The following is a 21,560-nucleotide window of genomic DNA, read 5'->3' as shown; positions in this document are numbered from 1 at the left end:
ACTATGATTGTTGATTGGCATCACAATGTGTGCATCAGTCTGATTTGTTAAAAGACATTTGATTACGTCTACTAACTGAAAAACAGCTGCCAGAGTACAAATCGTTATTTGGGTCATTCTCCAAAAAGTGTGCAATTTCAGTCCCGGTCAGTTTCAGAAACCTCAAATATGCCATAATTATTTAACTTCAAGTTTAAAATTCTCATTCTCACCTCCGTTACTTGCAATATTCATGGAGGTGAGAAGAAGTAACAGAGTTACATTTTTCAACATTTTAATTTTTTTATTTTTGTGAGTAAAACATTATGTAGGTACACAATATTACATCACATAAATTATCAAGCATTAAAGTATATTTCAGGCATAATATATTTATGTATTGGCCATTTTAACATGCTCTTAAAGATGCATTGTTATTAAATGGATGTTCAATTCTTCTTTGTGACCTACAGTTAAGGTTATTATAGTAACATACACTTCCATTGTTCAAAACTGTAGTATAAATAATCACTATTTTGCAAAATCTACAATGCAGTGTTTAAAAAAATAAAAATAAAAATATTGAACATGAAATGTCACAAGCTTCTTAAATGTACGTACTCATATGTAGAACAATTTTTCTGGAGTGATGCTTCAAGAAATGTATGCAATGTTTACTTTCACTAATAATATTTAATTTGAATTTTAAATATTTTTATTACTTTAACTGTACAGGCCTAATTGTAAATAGATTTGTAAAAAATTTAGTTTCTGTATTTGCGGGATCTAGTAAGCTAATTACAGTTCGTTCTACATTTCAGAATGACTAAAAAGGACAACATCTAAGAAATTTATATTTCCTGAAGTTGAGGATACTTCTGTTGCAAGAATAGATATAGTCCAAATTATTGAACAACCTTAGGTGAACAATCGTGGGCAGTATTTATTCAGCAATAATCTGAAAGCCTATAAAAACCTTTCATGAAATGTATTTAAAATACCTACTTTTAATTTGTAAGACCAGTGGGTGTGTATTGCAATTTTTCAAATTATTACTAGTAAGTTTTAATACTGAATAGAAACTTGATATCGGAGGCTGTTTTAACAGTGCAAATTACTTGCTAACATCTAAATGTGAAATTTAAGTTTATGTAAATTAGCATAATTGTGTCTTAATATTATAGGTACATTTTCTGTCTGTCTGTGGTTATTTATTATACTGGCTTCTAGAGATTAATTCTACTCTATGAACTCTATTCTCACCTCCGTTATAATCTCACCTCCGTTACAATCTCACCTCCGTGAATGTGAACTTTTTAATATAATATCTTTTTGAAGAACAATCACAACAGCAATAATGTACATAATACTGGAGGTAACTTGTAAAAATAATAATGAAAAAAATCATATTTTTAAGTTTTGAGATTTCAAAATCCAAATCGCACACTTTTTCGAGAATGACCCATTTACACTAAAAAATTTTTTGAAGGAACACTAGACCTAGTTAATTACTTATCTAATAATGTATATACAGGCTTTACAGTTACAGGTAACACAGTACCAATGTTTCCTGCATTTCTCACACCACTTAATACCATCTTAGTATTTAACCATTTATCTAAAAAAGTGAGTTTTGATGCAAGCACCATAATTTCACAAACAGCATCACATATATTTGTAGCAATTTGAAATTTGCCTTTGATATTTAAATGCAAGACATGAGTTGTGTACATATTTCTGATCATAGTGTAAGCATCAACACATTTCACGTTTGGGAATTTAGCACATATCATCTTATACTTACAATTTGTTTCATCAACCGCCAAATTTACACAAGATATACTTATGAGATCATGCCTGTAGGGAATATTTACCACAATCACTTATTTATGATTAATTTTTCTCAGATTCTCATCCAGGCACTGAACAGCTTTCTCTCCTTCATTTAGAGCTACATCAATTGCACCACCAATTAACACTAATATATCATTTTTGACACTTATAGGATCTTCTTGAATGCACCGTAGCACTTCGCTTAGAGGCGCACCTGGTTTAGTGAAGCCCATAGCACTGATGTCTGGTTTGATGGTTTTTGATGGTTTGGGTTCTGTGGCTGTATGTGTAATACTTAATAACTTATCTAGGAAAGGGACGCATCCAAAAAACAAATAACTAGTTTTATTTCCTATCATAAGTTTTTACCCTTATGAACAGCATTCGTATATTTCAAGTACTTAGTTTACTGGCAATTTACAGTTTAGTGTTAGATTATGTTGTGTCAGGTTTGGTTTGTTTAGTTTAAAATACATTAAATATATGTGAATAGTTGGTTAGGTTAGATTAGGTGAATAAAAAATTATGTTAAAACATGTGAATTGTACGTAAAGTTAGGATCAGGTACATTAATTATGTATGACTTATTCATTACATGTTTTATTAGTGTTGCTGAGCTAACCTAACCTATCAAACCTTTGTTTTTTTTTGTTAAAAAACATTACCCTCTAAAGTGTTCATTCAAATATATTCTAAAAAAAATAGTTTAAAAAATGGCGACATTTGTTTAAGTAATTTGAAGGTACGCGAAAATAACAAAAATTCATTTTCTTCCCTATTTCACTTCCAGTTCATACAGCCCTTGTGATATCACTTCTGGGGAGAAGTACAAGTGAATACTTCAGACAAATTTGGACATGGCTAAGGCCTACGTGTCTGGTGAAACATCTTAGCTTGCAATTTCCATGGGAGGAATCCACAACTATAGTTAGTGACTAATTGTAAATGCTGTGTGTATAATACTTTAAAAGAATTTTGTTTGCATCATACTACATTATTTTAATGAACCCAGATTTTTTTTTTAGTTTATTCCAGTATCCTGCTCGTAGTAATGATTTATATTTAGTCAACCTACTTAGCATGTTAAGGTGCTGCTATATAGCAATTTGCTACAAAACTACTAAGAAGTTACAGTTTGCCTCCATCTATGCTTATTATTTTATTTTAGAGTTTAGGATTAATTTACCCTGATTCCATGAGAAAAATATAAGTAACCTCTCTTATATTATTTGGCCACAATTTTTTTTTTATTACAAACTAGTTGTTTTGAATTCTTATTCACTGGCATCTCATATCCAGGTCATCATTTTATATTTACGTTGAACACTGTCCAACTTGTAGACTTTTTGAAGGGCAAACATTTTGCATAATTAATTAGCTGCTAAATTTAAATTTCTAAGTTTTCAGTGTGGTACCAATAAGGAAAATTAAATAGATTACAGAACTTAAAAAAATTTAGGTTTACAGACAATGTTAGCCTACTGGCTACTTCATGATGTGGTTTTAATTGCATTCCAGAAAAATTTATGTAAGCTTACCAAGCTTTTGTTCTCAAAATGGGGAGTTTTTTGGACAAATTACAATAAAATTTATATTACAGAAATTAAGACCATACCATGAATTAGCCAAGTGCCTGTTAACAAAAAAACTTAAATTCTTTAATCTATTTAATTCTAGTCATTGGTACTGCACTTACATGTAAAAAAAAAAACTCAGCTGCTAATTAATTGAACAAAAAGTTTGCAATGATTTTTATTTATTTTTGTAAAAGTTAAGTAATCAAAATGTTGACAAATTTAATATTGTTTAACATAAAAATGTAAAATAACTACCCAGAATGGATCAAACCTTAATGCTCAATTATGAAGAATGATACTTAGAATCCTTTGCATGAATAGTTTTTTTTTTTCCAATGTAGAAAGTGTTTACCTGTACCTTAGAAATTGGTTGTCATATATTTGTAAATAACAAATTTTTTTGCAAAATTTCCCAAATTAAAACTAGACTTCTTTGGTTTGTTGAATTACTTCTTATGCTTTTCTGTGGGATTGCTTCAGTTTACTAATCATTATACTAATCATTTTATGCATACAAAATTTAGGTACTAAATTTTTTATTAGTTTTGGTAACATTACTTAACTATTGTGGTTGGTAGGTACATTATGTAAAAAGTGATAGTTAAATAAGTTCATAGAATAAATAATTAAGCATTCAAATTATTATTTATTTGTTTTGTAAATACTTTAAAACAAATTTTATTAAGTTTAAAGAGACTACTAAGCCAGCTAATTTGTCCTACGACACATTTAAACAAGCTAAGAAAAAAATTGAGAGAACTTAGAACACTTGGAAACTTAAGTCATCTTTCTTTTGCTTTTAGGGTATTGTTTTTGTTCAGGCTACATTAATTGTTTTGTTCAAATCAACTGCAATTATACCTTCTGGTAACATGGTCTAGGTACAGAACAGTTGTGACATAAGTTTGTCTTTTTGATAAGGTTATCTTGTTTCAGTTTAAAGTTTTCCTTGTTTACTGTACATTGAAAACGTAGCTACAGAGTGCCCCAATGTTATCTTAAGGTTAAAAAACTTTGATTCTTAGGTTTCTTTCGAATCAGGTAGCCACAGATCTGGAAAATTAGGATACTACTAGGAAATCTATATAAATAAAAACGTAAATGTTAAATCTCCGAAACTTACGATTGCTTTGATTAGCGTTGCATTTGAATGCGCTTGTATTTTTATATACCTGTGACAGGTAAATATAAATATACATAAATGAATGATTGTGTGTTCGTCTTTTGTTTTGTAAAGATAATGGCATAGATAAAAAGATATAGAATAGAGAGATAGAGATAATAGAGAGAGGTATAGAGAAAGATAGAGTAAGATATATAGATATAAATGGAGAGAGAGAGATATATATGAGAGAGAAAGAGAGAGAGAGAGTGTGTGTGTGTGTGTGTATATATATATATATAGAAAGAGAGAGAGAGAGATAGATAGAAATATGGAGATTGATTGAGATACAGTTAAAACGTAGGGTGAAATGGAGAGATATAGACAATTATTTAGAGAGAGAGAGAGATTTAGAGATTTATATATAAATATAATGAGATTTATAGAGGTACATATATATAGAGATATAAAGAGATGCTTTGTATTTGTGTACTACATCAACAAAATTACAAAAAAATTGAAAAAGACATAGCAAAGTATGCCAGGCATTAGCTAGTGTTGAATAAATAAGGAAAATCAAAAAATGTTTGGTCATTCACTGAGTATTCAGAAAATTTTTGAAATTGAAACTTATTTGCAGAAAGCAGGTTGAGTTCAGGTGATGGCTAATAATAGTGTTAGTGTAACAAAAGTGCAACAGTGCTCACGAGTGGGGCAATTAGTTATTGGTAAGGGAGGAAGGAGTGGAGAAAAAAACTAGAGCCAAGATATTATGGTGTTACAAAAAAGCAGATTTCATGATCAAAAATAGTGGATTTTGTCTTTATCATCAGTAAGAATTAAAACACATGTAATAATAGGTACATATCAAGCTCAATTACATTGATCAACTGCTTCAACAATTAATAGTAAGATTCTTAAATTGTGTGCATAAAACAGTACTACATACATACTTTCATGAGAATAATTTGAACAAATAACTACAACTAAAACATTAAATGAATAATAAAATAAAAATTACAGTTGAACAATTTTTTTAATACAATGTCTAGAGCCAAGATTTTATGGATTTATATTATGTAAAGTTTGGTTATTTTTTACTTTTAAAGTAATGTTTATTAGTATATAAAATTACTCAAATATCATAACACGAATTGGTTTTATTAGAACTACTAAACCTACATAACTTTTTAAACAGTGGGGGAAAAAAAACTGATTGATTGTTTGGTTTAAGTTTATTTCTGGTGTCAATATAAGTGTTTTGAAATTAAATTTTTCCTTTTTTTTTTCACTGTCTTATTATTTGAATGCTATTATTTACTTTGAAAAATCATACAAAGAATCTTAATGTTTTTTTTACATAGTACATAATATTCTAAATTTCTAAACAAAAGCCTTAGGTATGTATCTAAAGAGTTATGGAATGAATCCCATATTTTAACTGACAAAATTAGGTAGTTGAGGTGAATTTCTTGGCATTTTGTTTTCTACCTTTCATTTCTGTGTTATGTGGTGTATTTGACTTCCATTTCGATTTCCGCAGAGAATTGAATTAAGTTTCACTATTATTTTAGTTTTATTATCCATATTCACCATATAAATTTGCCTCTAAATACAACACAAATTTTAACAAAAAAAGACTGACTTAAAAAAAAAACTATTCCAAAACAAATTAATATGCACTAAAAAGTAAAAAAGTAATTGTGTATTCTTCTACAAATTAATAATTATTATTATTTTTGGAGTCGGTGTCAACCAAGGTAGGTTTGTAACTACATACATAGTTGTAGGAGAGATGTGCTTGTGTCGCATGCGCGACTTGACGAGGCGAGAGGCGAGAGCGGGGCCGCGGCGGGAGGGGGGGGGGGGGAGCTGTCAAGTGGACCCGCCGGGCACGCGCCACGCCAGTCAAGAGAAAGAAGTGATACGAGTCACCTGATTACGAACCGTTTCAGATTCGTTTCTTGTTCTATATCTACACCGTCTTTCTTACGGTAATTCCTTGTGTTTAATATTGGCTATATTTTCGTATCACCGTTTGCTACATTATGTCTCAGCATAGTGTCGTATTAAAGTTAATTAGTTGATCTCATCTAAAATATTTTCTGTCATGGATGTTACTAAAGGTGCTTGCACGCTGGTAAGGAATGTTCAAGCAGTAGCAGTAGCGATACTGTCACAGCAGCGGTACACCACACTGTACTGCTCATGCGCACTCACTAAGGCGGCAGACGAGAACAGTACAATATGACACAGTAACCTGAAACAGGTGGCGGGTGGCTTCTACAGTGCACTTGGTCGTAATGGGAGGCAGTACTCGCAATTATCTGTGCACATAGCATTTGTACTGCTGCAGCTCCAAACAAGCAGCAGTACTGATCTAGTATGTGCACCTTCATATACCATCCATCATGTATGTCATACCGCTGTACCTTACTGCTCCTGCTATCATGTACCATGCCAGTCTGTGGGGACCTTAACTTTACATGGAAATATGTTAATATGCTTATTACATTTATAGTTTTTCTGCATGTACATTTAACTCTCTTGTTTAATGTTAATTAATTATTATTTAGTCTTGGAGTTAGCCTTGCTTTGGAGCTGATCTACTTTTAGGCAAAGTATCATGGTTAATTTGTAAAAAAAAAAAAAAAAAATGTTAAAGTATTCTAGTATTATTAAAGCTAGGTATATTGTAGTGTTTCCTTGTGGGAATAAATGGTTAAAATGGCAGAAAAAAAGTGGTGAGGCAGCATTTTTTTTATTTTAAAAACAGTTTAATTAATGTATTTAATGCATGTAATTGTCTCGTAGTCCATCTGTTACCAATTATTTAAAATTTTGAATCAGAAGAGCTATTGCAGGAGTTTACTTACCCTCGAGTAATGTTGACTACAGGTAAAATGAAGCGGTAGTGATACTGGCATACTGTACCACCCTTGTGTACATACCAAGGCAGCAGACGAAAACAGTTCAAGATGACCTGGAAGATCTCTTGTGGTAAAGTCATTCAGTTGCGATGAGAAAGTGAATGGAATTTGAAAGCTTTATTGTGTCTTGCCTGATCAAGATTTTTTCTTGTGAATACATATTGGAACACATTTTAACACATGGAAAGATTATTACTGGAAGGGGCCAAAGTTATTCAGTTAAATAAGTAGAGAAAATTATACTGTAGTTGTCTTCATCAACTAGTCAAAGCTTGCACGATTACATAACTAGAAAAAGCTTGCATGGATTACATAATTCATGAACAGATTGGTAACATTTCAAAGCAATAGTTATCATCTCTGTATTGACCTAAAGTTTTTCCCATTCTGTTAGTTCATTATCATTTGCAATACCACTGGCAGTTGTGCAAGTAGAGTAGTTTCAGCGCAGAACATTGTCAAAGCATGTTCCTATTAATTATGTTAAGAGAGATTAGAGACATTGTCTGCTTACATTAGTGGCTTTTATTTGCACAAAATAGAAAACTATATATTTGGTGGCAAGTGAAACAGGAATTTCAAAGGTCTAAGTTAACCCACTGAAACTTTTTTCTAAAGCATTTAATGAGTGTTTTGAGAGCCTAAGTCCAAAGCCTTAGTTGAATCAGACTGGTGTGAGTCCAGCTATAATATTGTGTACCTGTGGCGTTGAATAAAGCCCCCCATTTAGAATACATTGATTGTAAGTTTCTACTTGCCAGCCACATGCTTACGAAGAGAGGTGTACATAAAAGGGGGGGGGGGGGGGAGATGGGAAGGATATACCAAGGTTATTAGAGAGAGGTTGCCTCGATCGCTTGCGCATCGTTCTGCGCATCGCGTCACTTGCAGCCCCGGCTCGGCTTGCCAGCCCGTCCGCTCCTATCAGTTACTTAGTTTACAAGCACATCTGCTCGTAATAACGTGTCAAACTACAGCGTAATGCAGGGAGAGTTATTGTTGTGAGGAGTTTAATTGAGAGTGCGTGTGTTATAAAATGTTGGTGTTGCTTATATCATAAGTGCACATGTGCTTCGTTAATTATAACTAGCAGGCAAAACGCCAAGAACACGAATTTAAAGTGAATTTGTTTTGTTTGGCTAAACGCTGTTGACAAGTTGTATTTAAACATTACAATGCCAGGTACGCGATGTACAGTGGCTGTGTGTACAAATAGTTTGGTAAAAACAAAATCTTTACCTGAAACAAATCATATAAAATATCATCGATTCCCACGTGATGATCATCTGTTGAAAGTTTGGGTTCAGAAATGCTGACGTGATTGTGAGTGGAATCCAAAAACAACTTACATATGTTCAGAGCACTTTACAGATGATGATTACGAGCGTGATTTTAAAGCTGAGTTGTTAAATACATGCGCTAAAAGACGTCTTAAACTAAATGCTGTACCTTCATTAAATCTTGGAATTACAACACCCGTAGAAACATTGTAAAGTCGTGTGCGCCGAGAAGACCGAGTTAAATGCAGGGAAAACAAAAAAAAAATGTTATGTAAATTAATCATAGTTTCAAATGAAAATGTAAGTGAGGAAGAAACCTGTTCTTGAAGTCAGTTAAAGCATTCAAAGTCTTGTTCTAACAATGACTCGGTTGAAATGCTTAGGAAGAAAATCCAAATTCTTAAACAAAATTTGTTTCTTGGCGAAAGAAAGTCAGTTTTAAATTTGGAAGTCATGAAAAAACTCAAAAAAGAAAACGTAAATCTTAAAAACAAACAAAAAAACACCGCTCTTCGTTAGAGTTCTGCATGCGAAATATTCTTTCAAGTGTTCTTTCAAAAAATCAAATTGACATTACTTTCGTTGAAAAAAAGAGTAAACTGGACCAATGAGGAAATAGCTCTCGCTTTAACTTTGCGTTATTTCAGTAAGCGATGTTATTTATTTTTAAAACAGAAACTTAACTCCCCATTGCCTAGACTTTCAACTCTTCAACGATGGGCATCTTCATTTGACATGAGAAAAGGTATCCTAGTAACCATGTTTGAATTTTTGAATGTAGCACGTTCTTCGTTGCTAGACTTCGAACGCATTGTTGTTCTTTCATTTGACTAAGTAAAAGTGAAGAAAACGCTCCAGTATGATGCAATAGAGGATGAAACGAATAAACGAAAAACTGCTCTATTCATGTTAGAAATTTATTTTTAAATATAACTTCAGTTTATTTATATTGCAAACATTCCCAAAACGTTTTAATGAGCTATGGCTACTTTTATTAAACACTAAGAAATTGATATTCAATTATTTCAAACATTAAAATCTTGCTGAGAAATAAATACAAATAAACCATTTTGTTTACTAGTTACATGTTAATTATATTAATTTTTAAAAATTCATGGATTCATCATTGATATTTTGAAAATTTTTACTGTCACTGAAAAAATATGTTGAAATAATAATTCATTCTTGTTTTCAGTCACAGCATGTTGTCATTTGAAAAGCATATCAAAACGATTATAATTAACAGTAATCAACAAAGCATAAATGAAATACTATAAGTATTGCGTATCAGACATGTGAAACGAGCCGAGCTGATAAGAGAAAGCCGTCAGTCAGCAGGTGTAGTATTGCGGCTGGGAACGGCGGGGCTGCAGATGACGTCAGAGCGGAGTGTTGGGCTGTCTACATTGTTCTTATGGGATCAAGACAACCTCTCTCTACTAACCTTGAGGATATACCCCCTCCTCCCCAAAGTCCTAAAAATTACATCATTCCCACCAACGAATGAAAAGAATTTGAAATCATACAGCAGGAAATGTGTTTCTCCCCCCCTCCCCCAAGTAAATTCTGTGTAAGCACCGGCACGTGAAGTTTGATAAAAAAAAACACAGTAGCATTTGGAGATAATTTTTTTACTTGCTTGTAAAATTGCCCTGTTGTGACTTACGATCTTTTAGTTCTGAGGTACAAGCTTGTATGCTGCATATTGAGCCATATAGTGCCAAATGAAATGCTCAGCAGCACTGGCTTAATTCCTTTGGCTGTACTTTGGCAATCTAGAGGTCTTCAGGTGTGGATGTTTTTTCATAGGAAAATAGATTAGTTATGCAGTTAAATTGTTAAAGTGTGATGTAGAGTGATAGGCGGGGGGGGGGGGGGGGTAGCCAGGTGTGTATCTATGTTAGTGATGCGGGATATTGGTGTGATGCTCATTGGTTCATTGGTGCTTCTAGTGCAGTAGCGCAGTATTACCTCTCTAAGCGCAAGGTTCTGATCTGGCATACAGTTTTCTCATCATGCATACGGCAACTGTGAAATTTGGGCAGTAATCTTAACATTAGATGGCGAACTGAGCATTTAATATCTAAAAAATAACTCTGAAAACTCACATTTAAGCCCTTTTCGCTCTCCTAAAAATACAGTATAAAAACGAAACATTACATATCACGGAAACAGAACTACCCATCCGCCCTCAGCATCGTCTTAAATCCTTTTTGTAAACAAACAACACTCTGATATCTTCAGTGGTTTATATGTTGTGTTGTTTCTTCTGAAGCTCTGTACACGGTATATATGCCTTTAGGAGCTAAAAAAGTAGCATTCAATTTGATGGATCTTGATTTAAAAGGAGTGAATTCATCAAGCTTTCTCTAGTACTTGTTTGGTTAATAATTTATAATGCTGCACTGTAGGGAATTCTTGGTAATACTTGACATGTTATTATTTAAACAGGGGATTTTTACTGTTTACTATTTACAGACATTCATTTTTACTATTTTGTCAATTAGTTTTTTTTTATTTGGTTTATTTTGAATAGGTGTGTACTGTCACAAAAATGTGTGATTTTCTTTGTCATGAGTTTAAAAAAATATTTTATTACTGATATGAAAATATGTAAAACAGGTAATATGTAAAACAGGTATCACACAGACATGAAAAATCTAGAAAATTCATGGAATTATCGCTATCAGATATTTTTCAAACTATGTAGTGTCTTCATGTCTTTAAACAGAATGTATTTTAATCATAAATTCATGTGCTGTTAATCAGTTTTTACTAACAGTAATTAAACTTCAGGGATACTACTGTGTATTAAGGACACACCTGTGTATAATTGGATGCTCAGTTAAATAACTATTTTCTTTCCCATGATCATGATGTATAATGTACTAGCAGAACCCAGCAGACGTCCTGCCATGATTTATTTATTTACCTCTAAATATCTAAAATATATGGGTTCAATGTAATCTAGAATCTATGAAGCCTTTGAAATGGTATTCCATATTAAACTCGCTCGCCAAATATTAATCACAGTCACAATCACTATTTGTTGTTATTGAGGATTAATGACAGTAAAAATCACATTATACCAATTTTCATAGCTGCAGTATTGTGTGCTGAACACAGGGTGATTATTGTCCGTGAGTAAAAGCAAAATGGATAGCCCTATATGACAGTGTGGTGCACATAGAGAAATGACACACAATTGTTTGTATTTCTATGGCCTGTGATTTTCTTTTACCCTTCCATGGCAATCAGTTGAACTGTTTAGACGTTGAGGCGCTGGAGCGCCATCTAGTGACGAGTTATAGCAAAATGGATATTGCAAAAATATTCTCAGTGTTAAAATATCTGTGTATACCAATTTTCATGGCAATCAGTTGAACGGTTAAGAAGTTAATATGTTGCAGCGCCATCTAGCGGCGAGTTACAAGAAAATGGATAGCATACAAACCTTCTCCATGGTAAAAACACTTTGATGTGCCAACTTTCATGGCGATCCGTCAAACGGTGTCGGAGTTATTCAACGTCATACATATATACATACTAACCTCCTAATTTTTATATGTAGATTGTTTCTAAGTTTGATTAAACATATTATATCAATTTTTTTTTTTTTTCCTCCCGTTAGATCGGCAGTGTTAGTCACGTAGTGTTGGAAATGATTACAGCGCAAATTGTATATGGTGCAGTAAAATATTTTACATTTATTTTTGCATTTTTTGTAATGGGTTCTGGTAGTAATTTGTATTGTAATATATTGTTTATCTTGCTAGATGGACTGATGGGAGAGGAGAAAATAGAAATTGACTGAATTAAGAGTTGGGTAACCTAAGAAGGTTTTTTCTGTCAATCAAACTGAGACCATACTATCACACTCTGAAAGTGATATTTTAGTGAAAAGTGTAATTATAATGTGTGCATAAATCCATTATCAACTCCTTTAAATAAAAGTTCCCCAAGACTTTAGAAAAATCATTGTGCATAAATAAATAAATATTTTTAAAAATTTGTTTCAGTATTTTTAATTTTTTAATTTTATTTTTTTACAGATAGTGAAAGTTTGGCGTTGGTAACCTCAGTTTTCATCATTTATGGAGGACACTTGTATTTTTCCAAAGAGAATGAAGAAATTAATGCGGAATATTAAAAATAAAAGTACCAAGCTACTGTCTCGAAGTAGATCAGCTTCAACAAATAATTTAAGTAACACAAATACTGTCTCATTGCATCCTGAACTACAAAGTGAGCAAAGTTTAGTCGTTAAAAAAGACAGTGAGTTTTCAGAAGTTTTCATAGGTTTAGCAAATGAAAAAATACTAGAAGCATCAGTTGTAAATAGCATATCTTTAGGAAGCGGTAATGTAGAGGTTAAAGACTTGAGTCCTAGTATTCAGTTTGAGAATGACACTGGTAATAATGTGGTGGCTTTAAGAAAGAGTACGCTTGATATATACAGCATTAATGATGAAGAAACTGCCTCTAGCGTGAACACTACATTGTGTTTGTATGAACTGCCACCAGCTGAGCTAGTGCAGTTAGATGATGTACCTTCTAACCAGTTGGATATCCTCAGGAACGAGGCTTTGCAAGAGGCCAACAGGGAATACCCTATTAAGTGCTATGACTTCTGTCTCATTTGCTGTGACGAGGATTACGAGATCGCAGAGGAGATAAAGGAGAAGTTGTGCAGTTCCTTCGACTTGGTGGGATGCATGATTCAAAACGACGGCCTCATGCTGGGGCGAGACGTCTTCCAGGCTTACGAGTTCATGATGGAAAGAAGCACAAAGGTTCTGTTCCTCATCACAAACGCTTTCAACCGCGACCCGTTCAACCAGCGACTGCAAAACGGCGCTGTGTTCCAGACGCTCATGTCACGCGTGAAGAAAGAGAAGTGCGTCCCCGTGTTCCCCTACGGCTTGCGCGAAGTCCCTCTACCCCTGTCGGGCATCTCCGGTATCTCGTGCAACCTGCCGCCGAAAGTGCTGAGCGCCAACATGCGTGCGACGTACACCGAGGAAGTGCGCAGCATCCGTGTGAAGAAGGAGCAGGTGCTGTTGGACATGAGGAACATGTTCTACAACGAAGCGTTGGCAAGGAAAGCAGAGCAGCTCAGGGCCAAGATGCAGCAGCAACAAAGCCCTGCCCTGGGTGCCGCAGCTGCGGGCAGTGGGGATGTGATGGCGATCACCAGGCAAGACGGTCCCTCCCAGAGCACCGAGGCTGTACGGGGGCTCGATGGGATACTAGGAAGTGTCGGGCTGCCTGCCGCCCAGAAGGACAGCGTGATGGGCATAGTGTCTGGTGCCATTAATACTGGGGGATCATCATCCACGAACGTCATTGGTTCGGAACAAGTGCGCATCGGCCATGACATCAGTATTGTGGTGCACGTCTCACAAAATGGTGCAGCGGAATATGAAGTGGACGACTCCCAGAAGCAACGTCGTCACGTGTCCTTTAGCTCGGACTCTTCCAGTTCGGATTCTGATACTGATACTAGCTAGATCAGTTTCAAAATTCGCAAATATTGTTTGATAACACATTGTTTGACCTTCAAATTGTGTTGTATTTTTATATACATATATTGTATTGATATTTTATGCAACTTTTTTATGCTAAATATGTTTTACATTCCTGGTGTAATCTGTGATATTTGTTTTTGAGGCCAGTGCTGTGTGAACACAACATACATGTAAAAAGCGTAATGCCCTTTGTGATCCTGCGAGCTTTATATGTGATGACTACTTAGTTCTATAGGCCTAATTATGGTTGCAGGGGCATTGGGAAATGTGCTGTAGATATTTGTTTTCAATCATGGGAATATAGTTACTGGTATGTACGTACCTTGTTTTTAACTATGGGATGTAGTTACATATAACATGTAATAACTTGTAACAAAAAATGAAGAGAACAAAGTTTTCAGGAATCTTTTTTCATGATTTATACATTAAAGGAAAAAAAGTTTGTATAAATACTTTTGATTTATAATTGATGCCTTTCCATAATGGAAAGTTATGAATCTGTGGAACATAATGCACAATGCACATGAAGCTCGCTGACATTGGATTTCCTACTTTATGCATGTAAAATTCCTTTTTTGTTTCTTCACACTTCGAGTGACATTAGTCTTTGTGCACATAAGCCTTAAATAAATTGTGTGTGTATACATATATTTTGATAATTTGTGATTTATATAAAAATGCTTACACACACAGATGTGTTCATGTATCTATATATGTTAAAACTTTTTGAAATGATAATTGATTTCATATACCTAGCAAGAGAAATTATATATTTTTTACATTGTTTATGTTGCACTTAACTCGTGCAAAATTATTCTGATACTTTCTGAATAATGGTTTGTTACAAAAATATTTTATGAATATTCTAAACATAGTTCATGTTTTGCAGTTTCCTGTATGCCCTTAGTTAAAATTTATTCACTGAAAAAGGTTTAATTACTATATATCATCCTTGAAAGGATGGGTTAGCATGAAGTATATACTTCAGAAAAGGGACTATGCTTTTTTAATAAATAATACATTTCTTGCTTTATTTTAGAACATATGTGTAGAAACAAACGCATAGCTTTATTTACATGCTTAAATAATGCTTGATAAACATGAATGTGTAATAACATCTCAATTGCCACATACACAGTAGAACTCTTTTTTATTGGTTTTGATCTTCGGTGTGTCTTTTCATGCATTAGAGAAAGTATAACATTAATTTCTTTCATTGATGTTATTAAAAATTTTTTGAATGGTTTTGTAATTAAGGGAATTGTAACATTGTATTGTAATTATTAATGGTGCAGTTCATGTATTTTATCATTTCTGTTCCCAGTTCATTTCATGTTATTTTTAACTTTTCAATTGGCATGATAGTGTATCTTTTTGATTATATTCTTTGTAGTGAAAAATCTGTGCTGTTTCTAAAAAGAATGTATTTGATGCAGTTAGTGGAAACTTTAGCTTATCATCCTTTGATGGAAACAAAATACTCTAAAGCAAATAAAAATCAAATATTGTATATCAACAATTCAATTAAAAAATTTAAGTCATATGTTTTTACATTGAAAGTAGTCACTCACTCTTGGAAGGTATCATAATATTGAAAGTTGTGTTTTTATAGTTATTGTCTTATAATGGAAGTTACCTTATATTGAAAGTTTCCTCACATATATTTAGGGTTGTCTTATATTTGAAATATCTTATTTTTTAAGTAGTTTTTTTAACAGCTTGTTTTATATTTTAGAATATGTATAGTTTGTTACTTTTTGGATGCTTGAAGATTATATTCATTTGTTACCAATTTTTTCTTTGCACTTTTGAAAACCTACTATCCAAACCTTTAATCTTGCCAACAAAGAAATTTTCTATTTTTTCAAATATTTTTTGGATTTCCCTTTTAAATATTGACATTTATTTTAGTGCCTGAACATGTTTTCATTTTATTTATGAGCATTGAGGAGGAAGTTTTTAAATATTGCATAACTGCTTGTGGCAAGTAAAAAATAAAAAATTAAAACAGACAAAAAAAAACTAATATTCTTGCTATAGTGCCTACCATCAGTATGTTAAAGCATTGGAAGAGAAACCCCAGTCTCCTGTGAATGACCGAATAAATGAATGAGCGAGCTTAACGTCTTGTCCACATCAAGATAATTAGAGATGAAGAGAGGTGATGAAATGAGAATCCAGCATTGATGGAATAAATGGTTAGAGGATACAGGAGTACCCCGAGATAATTCATCATCACGTGACAACGTCCGTAACGTTTTTCTCTTGTGAGAAATCGGGTTTGATCACGGAACTGCTGCCCCCATCCCCCTCTTCACTTTCTCCTTTCCTATAGCTGTTTGTACTCAGTTTTCAAGTTTTTTTGAGAAAAACTTATTTGGTGACCATCATATGTGGACTAACCGGCTCTAAAGTCCATGTTGGCTGCTCTGACATGGTATGGAATCTGCTGCTTTTCTTTTCACTCTTTATAGCCTCCTTACACCTTAAATGTTTTCCTATACAATAAATGTTTTTTTTTCGTGATTTTTTACAACATTAAGAAAAGTGTAAATATACAAAATACAGTATTACGTGGGACCATAGAAAAGCACAGGGAAATGTATAATCAGGGAAGGAAAAAATATGTTTCTACTGTATCTTCTCACGTCATATTTAATTGGGCCCGTCCCCGGATTAAATGTGAACTGTGGAACTGTCTGAATTTTGTAAAATTTTAGAAAATATTAGGTAATTTCAAAACTTAGAAGACAGTAGTTACAGCAGTTATTAAATTTGTTTTGAAAATCATTTTTGCAGTCCAAATGAATGAAAACTTCTCTTTACATGTACATTCATACCTTTTTTTGACGTGACAACGTCTAATCGATGAACGCCGGCTGCACGCACAAAAAAGTGTCCCGTTACGCACATTGTTCCATTATGCTGTGTCCCATTATGCTCATTGTTCCATTAGGCTTTGTCCCATTACGCTCATTGTACGCTTGCGCCGCACCGACAGAAGTGAAAACTTAAAACTTTGTTTATAAATGTATAATATGAAATAATTTCTACGTCAAATGTACGTAAGAAAATGAATCTGATTACAAGTATAATTTCAAGTATTTATTTATATTTATTAAAAAAAAAAGTAGCATCTGTCGGCGAGAGCAGTAATAATAGGTTATGTTAGATATTTGATTACAGTTTATTTATATGAAAACTTGTTCATAATTATATTTAAACTTTATAGCTAAATGCCAGTTTTTAAAATTAATTAAAAGTCATCTACACGTGAACTGTTTCGTCGACTGTTTATAAAGTGAAGTGAAAAGTTAATGTGGTTTTCATTGCTTATTACAACAACAATTTCGGCAATAAAGGTTAATTATTCTTGCATTTTAAAAATCTGATTACTAGTATAATGTCAAGAATTTATTCTTTTATTATTAAAATAAAAATGATTCAATTTTATTCATAAAAGTATGCAATCATTTCATCAATGTTTTGTTATGACGTCACGTTAAACTATCGTCCGTAAACCGACTTTACAGAAACCAATTTTTTTTAACTTGACGTAAAAGTATTTATGTAAATAACTAAGTCTCACTATCTTTAAAATTATAGATTAGGCCTACCTTAGTTATTATTAGTAAATTTAAAAAGTTTTAATTTGTAAAAATTTTATTTTTTATAGATATGCCACATACTTAGAAACTGCTTGTAGTTAAGTAAATGATATGCAGACATTGTAAACTGAAATATTATGCCATTCTTTATGGACACAATTTTTGTGTGTGAAAATGTCAGATTATATTAATACTATATTGGTGTGAATTTTAAGTAAAATTGAAGGGGAAAAGAGTCATTATAAAACTAGTATTATTTTTGTAAGCGTTTCAAGCATACATTACTAAGCATATGTGAGCTGTAATAACTTCATTTTAGTAAAATGTTAAATAAAATTGACAGGAATTTTTATACGAAACTATTTCTTCATTCTTTAATATTTTTTGTTGAAAATTACTGGGTATGAATTTGATATTTGTCTTTCAAATCTAACATTAAAAGAGATATTTAAATAGATTAAATTTTGTTTATATGTTTGGTGTCATTTTAGGTTTGCAGTCTGTTAAATATAAAACTCAGCACGCAATAAAATATTGTTTTTACATTCAAGTGTAAGCTGAGGATATGACCTTGAATTTTACATATTACCATTTATTTTGTCTGTTATAATTCTTATTATATTTGTTATTAATACATACTTTGCTATAGTTTTAGGTTAAGCTTGTAATGAATTGCTCATTAAAATAATTGTTATGTTACTATCATGCCTGCTGTTGGAGAAAAATGTAAAACAAAGGGGTATGTCATTTAGTACAGTAACTTTGTGTTTTGTTATTTGCTGGCTGTATTTTGTTCCAAGATGTGTCAGTTGGTGTCATTGTATAGATGCTGAGTACAAAAATTATGATTTTGCCAATGTTGCAAAATCAATGTTTTTACATAATAATAAAAATTAATATTTTTCACGAGTGTTATTGTATATTTTATTTTATCTTTTCATAATTTTGCACCTGGTGTAATTGCTTTGTTTTATGCATTAGTCATTCAGTATAAAAAGTTATGCCAACTTAATTGAATATTATAAGTTTTTAATTTAACTGTTTAAGCACTAGGTCCTACTCAAAGTAGCTTTGCTAACACATTAGAGAATTACTTGATGTATGCCTGTTTATCATCTAGAAAATTACTTGCAGCTATAGAGTAGCATCACAATGGTGATTATATCATGCAAACTAAATTAATGTTGTCGTCAGATTAGTGACACTTTAAATTATGTTGTGGCATTAACTCGTCTAAAAATTGTAAACTCTTCATGTAATCAGCAACAATTTAGGGGATTGGTTGTACTGCATATTTGCATTAAGCATAGCAAGTTCTGTAAATTTTTTTTACTAATTTCAGGAATCTATGTAATTATCAGCAATAAAAGTTTGTAATATTTGCAATCAATGCCTTAAAGTATGTGTTGATATATATATCTGGGTAGATAGTGCATGCACTTCGTTTGAAAACATTTCACCCAATGCTATTTAGCTTTAATAAGATTACTTGTCTGGCCTGATTTACAGGCATTTTAGAGTGCACATACATAATATTATATAAAATACTGGACTTATTTATTCCGAAGTTAACCATGCTCGTCATGTTTTTTTTTTTTTTGGTATGGAAGTACACAAAACTGCATGGAAACATCCAAGTTACTAATTACCAACTTGAATAAAAATATGGTAGTGGATATTTCAGAGTTGCAATTGATATGGAACCTTTAACAATCAACATAAACTTTATGTTTGCTGCTAAATCTAAGGCCAACAAACCATGCCTTTAGCTTAACTATATGATATATGTATAATTTTCTCAGGAATCAGAAGCTTATTAATGCTAAACACAGTAGAAAATACAAGCAAGGATAATTTTAAAGTTAAAACATGTATTGATTGCTTGTCAGTGGCTAACTTATGTGGTAATGTGGGTGATGAATCTGGCATATGTGTATCCATTAGTGAAGGGTCGGTCGCGGTTCTCGGTTTCGTCGGTTCTCAGCAAATTAACCGGCACCGAGAACCATAAATATAATGTCAGCACCGGTACTGGTACCCCGGAAAGCATAACAGCTAAACCTTTCCCAGTGAAAATACAAGTCTCCCGGTAACACACCGCAGTATATTGCCGGCGACCAAAATGCACACGTCATAAACGTTTAAACCCCATGTGACGTGACAAGAGAATAGTCTGTATATATTTGAAAATTGCAGGTGACACAGACAAAGGGCAGTCTTCCCTTCCCTTCCTTCACCACCTTGCACTAGCCACTAGCCCGCCCAGATGGAAAGATGATGCCTGGTAGGAAGTGTGAGAATGTAAACAGAGCTTTGATCATTTCAACTAAAAGTAGACCTATAGAAATAAAAAAACACAAAAAACAGACTCAATATACTTTTAAAATTTATCAAAAACAATAAACTACCATGATTTAAAGTTGTCTAATACTACTTTACTATAGGTATTACCTACGACATTTGCAGCTTTACATCACTCATAACTGGTGACCCGAAAATATTGTTACTCCTGAATTTGCGAAAAATCAACAAACGCAGTAGGAAATGTTTTTTAATGAAAGTTAAATATGATTTAAAGAATATTTTGACTTTGGATTCACTTGCAAACTTATTTGAAAATGGTTTTAATTCTGAATTTTTGTATCCAATCACGAATTTTTATATATTTAACATTTTCTTTAACCATAAAACAAATAGGTGTGAACACACAATAATGGTATGTTGAACCATGTATATTACGTTGCATCAGATAATATGATACACACTAGGAATTTAGTTTTACAAATTATCGTATTTTTTACCCAAAATTATGGTATTTGACGGTAGATTATTACCATAGCGGCAATGGGATGCAGAGATAATATATTTATCTTGGTTTCAGACAACTAGCATTTGATAAATTATATTTTTAGAGAAATATGTGAGGAAGGTAAAAGATGGTCGACCCAGGGATGAGATGCAAGGTTTCGGAAAGGAATGGGAGAGATTTAAGAAATGCCTGGTAGGAGCTGCAAAAGATGTCTGGAAGAACAAAAAATAAAAAGAAATGGCAGGAAACACCATGGTGGAATGAGAGAGTGAGAGAAGCCGTGAAGGAGATGAACAAAGCCTTCACAAGATGTTTTAAAAGTAGGTTTTCAGTTACAGAAAAGAAATATAAGGAACAGAAGAGAAGTGGTCGAAGAGAGGAGAAAGAAATTGATACAAAAATGGACAGAGATGCTAGAAAAGGATGTGGAAGGAAGTAAGAAACTATTATACAGCCAAGCATCGAGTAGGAGGAAAGAAAAGGCTCGGACAGTTAAAATGATAAATGATGAAGGAAGAATGGTAGAGATGGAAGAAGAGGAAAAGGTACTGTGGAGTAATTATTTTGCAAAGCTGCTGAATCCAGATGGAAATGAGAATGAAGAAGAAACAGACTAGCTGGAAGTATTTTCAGAATTTGATGATGAGGATATCACATGGAAAGAGGTAGAGGATGCACTGAAAAAGATTAAGAATGGCAAAGCTTCAATGATAGATGAGCTAACAGTAGAAATGATAAAATGCAGCAGGAGAAGTAGGAATTCATTGGCTGTATAGAGTGACAGTGTGAAAAGACAGTGTTTGGCGAGCTATGGGAGAAGTTGGAACTAAAGAAGAATTAATAATTAGAGTGAGGAGTATGTAAAGGGAAACAGAAGCAGTGTGAGAACAGGAAGAGGGATGACGAAGTGGTTT

The 21,560-nt window shown here is 32.9% G+C and overlaps 1 protein-coding gene across 5 annotated transcripts in view; it reads left to right on the top strand.

Annotated features, from left to right (window-relative positions):
* The window catches only part of LOC134536889 (uncharacterized), a 51,386-nt gene that overhangs the window by 7,968 nt on the left and 21,858 nt on the right, over positions 1 to 21,560 (top strand). The window contains exon 2 of one of the 5 annotated variants that reach the window (XM_063376988.1): positions 12,754 to 18,747. The exons of the other annotated variants lie outside the window; for them this stretch is intronic. Within the exon in view, the coding sequence (XP_063233058.1) occupies positions 12,796 to 14,211 (1,416 nt within the window). The 5' untranslated portion in view covers positions 12,754 to 12,795 and the 3' untranslated portion in view covers positions 14,212 to 18,747. Of the gene's footprint in view, positions 1 to 12,753; positions 18,748 to 21,560 lie in introns of those variants that run through there. 5 annotated transcript variants of the gene reach the window in all.

The sequence above is a fragment of the Bacillus rossius genome, chromosome 1 (assembly GCF_032445375.1).
Source record: "Bacillus rossius redtenbacheri isolate Brsri chromosome 1, Brsri_v3, whole genome shotgun sequence".
Taxonomy (NCBI): Eukaryota; Metazoa; Arthropoda; class Insecta; order Phasmatodea; family Bacillidae; genus Bacillus; species Bacillus rossius.
This window is presented reverse-complemented; position numbering and strand designations above follow the sequence as displayed.